The 4267-nt window shown below is 29.8% G+C and overlaps 1 protein-coding gene across 1 annotated transcript; it reads left to right on the top strand.

The window, feature by feature from the left end:
• On the top strand, positions 1 to 1502 carry LOC131175552 (non-specific lipid transfer protein GPI-anchored 31-like). The gene is made up of 3 exons (XM_058140162.1): positions 1 to 446; positions 571 to 597; positions 1240 to 1502. Exons 1-3 carry the CDS (start codon positions 101 to 103, stop codon positions 1404 to 1406), a joined length of 540 nt encoding a protein of 179 aa, XP_057996145.1. The 5' UTR covers positions 1 to 100; the 3' UTR covers positions 1407 to 1502.
• Positions 1503 to 4267: the final 2765 nt, after the last annotated feature.

The following is a 4267-nucleotide window of genomic DNA, read 5'->3' as shown; positions in this document are numbered from 1 at the left end:
GTTTCTGAGCTACTTTTTTAAGGCCCATTTCTCTTTATTAATCTCCAACAACAACACCCCACTTCTTCAGCACTCCACTATACTTCAATTCTCTTTAAAAATGGCGTCAACTCTCTCTCTCATCCTCTTCGTTCTCTCCGTCTTCTCCATCTCTGCCACTCATGCCACCCACCACCACGCCGCAGCTCCGGCGCCCTCCGTACACTGCTCCAGTTTGGTGCCGAAAATGGCTGACTGTTTGTCTTATGTGTCAAACGACAATACCACAACCAAACCAGAGAGCACTTGTTGCTCTGGATTGAAAATTGTGTTGAAAACTGATGCGGAGTGTCTCTGTGTGGCTTTCAAGAGTAGTGCTCAGTATGGTGTTGTTCTGAATGTCACCAAGGCTCTTGCTTTACCTGCTGCATGCAAGCTGCATGCCCCTTCTGTCTCTGACTGTGGATGTTAGTCTTTTTTTCCTTCATTTTCTGTTATTTTACTTTGTGGGTTTTGTTTTGGTGGCTTGGCTGAGTTTAGGGATATGATTTGTGGTGATTTATTTTATTGGGTTTTTGTTTTGTTTTGCAGTGTCTTTGGCTCCCACTGGTTCTCCTGGTATGTTATGATCCTGATCTTTAATGATAATACTCTGCATCTTGGTATTTTAATTCTTGATTCTGTTGGGTTTCATTGTGATAACATTTACATGCAATCTATATTCATGCAGTTCAGAAGGTGATTACTATGATAAGGGTTTTTATTTATTTGTTGCAGACATTCTCTGCTTTGATTTGGTCTTGTCTACTAGATTTTTCTCACTTTTTTGATGAAAATAAAATGCTGATTCTGCTTTTGTTTAAGATCTATATTTCAAATAATGGAAGTACCAAATTTGGTAATTAGCTCTCACATTTGTCTATAACGAAGTAGATTACATGGGTTATGAGTTTGATTATACCTGTGGGCTAAAACCAACTCTGTGGGAAAAATGGCAGGGAAGGATACTTTTCTCAAGTCTCCTTCGGTTTATACATTAAATGTGTTGCTTGAGTTGACTTTATCATTTTGTTAGCATAACGAGTAAAAGGAGATGAGAGGTCCTCCCCACCCAAACACCGCCCCACATTGCTTGATGAGGAGAGTTGTTTATGGGGCAGGGTGATGAGGATAGTTATATGTGTGCAATTTTGCTTTTGATCATGTGAATTCGCGTGTCAAGTGGATAAGTTTTATCAAATTGGTTAATTGCTGTCACAGGTGTATCTCCACCATCTATTGCTGTTGCACCTAGTTCTACTTCGACCTCTGGATCGAACGAGCAAGCACAAGCACCATCTCCAGGGGCCTCAAGTTCTCAAGGGTTATCTATATCAGTCGGATCTCTAGCCATTGGCTTTGTAATTGCAGTGATCTCTAGTTTCTGAGATGTAATTGTGGTACCATTTTGAGTCTGAGTGGAGAAGATACATATTATATGAGGACTAATTTGATGTTTAGCTTGAATAGTGGTATTTTGAGTATTTGCAGTAGCCCTCTTACTGAAATTGTGACTAAAGTAGATATGAATTCATTGTGGCTCACTGAAAACTTCTTTTGTGGTTTGAATATCTTTTCAGTACATCAAAGTTCATATATGTTTATATTTTGATTTTTGTTTGTTAGCTTATGATTTTTGTGTGGAATAGTTTGAAAGGATTTGAACCTAATTATTTGTTAAAATTTCAAGCCAAATTGAATTAAAGTGTTTTATTTTTTAATATAGAATTGAAACGAAATTAAATTGAAATTTTATTATTATTATGATTATTATTATTAGTTTTCATATTTTCAAGAAAATGGGCTGGGTTAGAGGGGTGTCCAAGACTTTATAAGGGGCACATTGGATCTTAACACACCCTGATCGCCTTCATACAGGATTGAACGCTTTACGTAAAATATTTATCGAATGTTCACGTTAAATACTTAACGCTTATGAGAGGTTCAAACATTAATTAGGAAGGGAGGCTCGGTTATTATGTCTAACTGAGTTCAAAAGCTAGCACAGTCCAAAAGCTAGTGCCAAACTTAGTCTAAAAGCAAGGAATTAAAGCCCATTTCATACTTATTTGATCTGATGGTTAAAGATATATCATTTACTTAGTAGATTTAAATTAGAGTATATCATTTACTTAGTAGACTTAAATTAGAGTATTCTCAAGTTGACAGAGAAAAAACTCAAATCTAAATATAGATTTACATAAAATTTATGATAATATTATATAATTTGATATGTATATAAAAGATAAAAAGAAATAAAAAGATGCTTAATGCTAAGTATTGTAAAAATTTTATATTATGTTAAATAGAAATTTTTATATATAGACTAAAAATGTCATTATCTCAAAAATAAATGAGTTTTTTTTTTGTCTGACTCAAAAATAAATGAGTTGATTTTCCATTTCCTCTGCAGTTGTTTGTTAACATTAGGCTTTAATTTTAGGGAAAGAGACACTTTGGAAACAGTCAGCATATTAATTATGGGCCACATTTTTATTTTTTTTTTACATTTATACAAATTAGGATTCCTAAAGACCTCCCAATTTTTTTTTTAAGAAAAACAAATTAAGGTATATTATTAAGATAAATATTTGATACAATAATAAATACATAAATATCATTAATTATAATAAAATTCACATAGCATTCAGAATAAAATTACTATACATAATTTTAATAGGCATTAAATGAATACATTTTTTGGTCAAAAGGTAATCATACTTTGAGTAGTATATATAAGAATTTCACAAGTCATTTGTAGCGTATAAAAAAAGGAAAATTGAGTATGTATTTACATATGTATAAGTTTGGCTTGATTCTTCATCTTTTGCAAGACTCTTAATTGAAGATATTGTGTAGTCTTCCGTAATTATAAAGTATGTTTAGAGATAAGAGATAAACATGGATTATGATTTACGTAATTGAATTCATAAATTGGGTATATAAATATGTTCTTTCAGTAAAGATATTTTCTATCATTTGAAAAAAAAAAAAAAAAAACCCATTTTCAAGTAGTGTCCCACTCATGCAATTATCAGTCATAACTCTTAAAAACCTATCAGTAATCCAATTAATTAGGATAGCAAGGGAAGGGAAGCAGGTGGAGGTCTTAATTCGGCTTTGTGACTTGTGAAATGCTCTCATTGGAATGGGAGGACTATTTTATTTTATTTTATTTTATTTTTTAAATTATATTTTAAGTAAAATTAAAATTTATTTATAATCTTATTAAATATTTTCTTGATAGATCCAAAAAATAACCTCAATTAAAATAGGTTGAGGTTCAATTTATTTTAGGTAGATACTAATAATCTTCTAGACAGGACGGAGTTGCCTGTATGTCAATGGGTAAATTGACTATTGAATAAAAGGAAAAAAAACCCTAACAATCTAGCATGGGTGGACGAGGACAAAAGCATGGCTAGGAAGACACACAAATCCTTATTATTTATAATCAACTGCATATTATATTATTGTTTATATATATATATATATATATATATATATATATATATATATATATATATATATTAATTAAAAAAATGTATTTAATAGCATTATAATAAAGCAATTATACAATATTTTCAAAAAATAAAAACTCATAAGAACACTAATAAATTTGAGATAATTATAAAAGTTTATTATTTATAAAATTATTTTTCCTACGCAATTATTATTACATATTAAAAATTTATATGTATTATTATATTTTTTCAATAGATATTTTATTATTGTCTAAATTAAGCAAAACAAAATTTTTTTACTCTATTGGCTTAAGCACATTGAATTTCAGAGTCTAAAACTGCTTTTCTGAATAAAAATACCATTTTAGATGCTGTTGAGATAAACAGTTTAGAAAAAACTGTTTTATTATTTTAGTATTCTTACGACTAAAAATGATCAAATTTAATTTTTAATTATTTTTTAATACTCTCTAACTAGTATATTTAAAAAAGTGATTTTTTCAACAGTAATTTTAATAGTAATGTCAAATAAGCCCTTAATTTCTTAGCTCTGCTTCTGCTTTGTGGTAGTAATTTGTCATTTTTTATTTTAGATGAAAAAAAAAAAAAGAAAACTTATGTAATATTACCCTTTTAAGACAAAAAAAAAAATGATCTACTATCAATCCAAGACGTAAATACATGAATTATAAATATTAAATATGGATTCAACCATATATATAATATCTTGAGTCCATGATAGATTGACTATAGATAAAGATTTCCCTTTCTTTCCAAGGAAAAAC

This window comes from Hevea brasiliensis, chromosome 17 (genome assembly GCF_030052815.1).
Source record: "Hevea brasiliensis isolate MT/VB/25A 57/8 chromosome 17, ASM3005281v1, whole genome shotgun sequence".
Lineage (NCBI taxonomy): Eukaryota > Viridiplantae > Streptophyta > Magnoliopsida > Malpighiales > Euphorbiaceae > Hevea > Hevea brasiliensis.
The sequence above is the reverse complement of the archived record's forward strand: the minus strand, read 5'-3'. Positions and strand labels throughout refer to the sequence as shown.

Coding starts and splice junctions, on each gene's coding strand:
- LOC131175552 (XM_058140162.1), top strand. CDS start 101: ATGGCGTCAACTCTCTCTCTCATCCTCTTCGTTCTCTCCGTCTTCTCC. Junction 447..570: donor TTCTGTCTCTGACTGTGGAT/GTTAGTCTTTTT, acceptor TTTGTTTTGCAG/TGTCTTTGGCTCCCACTGGT. Junction 598..1,239: donor GGCTCCCACTGGTTCTCCTG/GTATGTTATGAT, acceptor TTGCTGTCACAG/GTGTATCTCCACCATCTATT.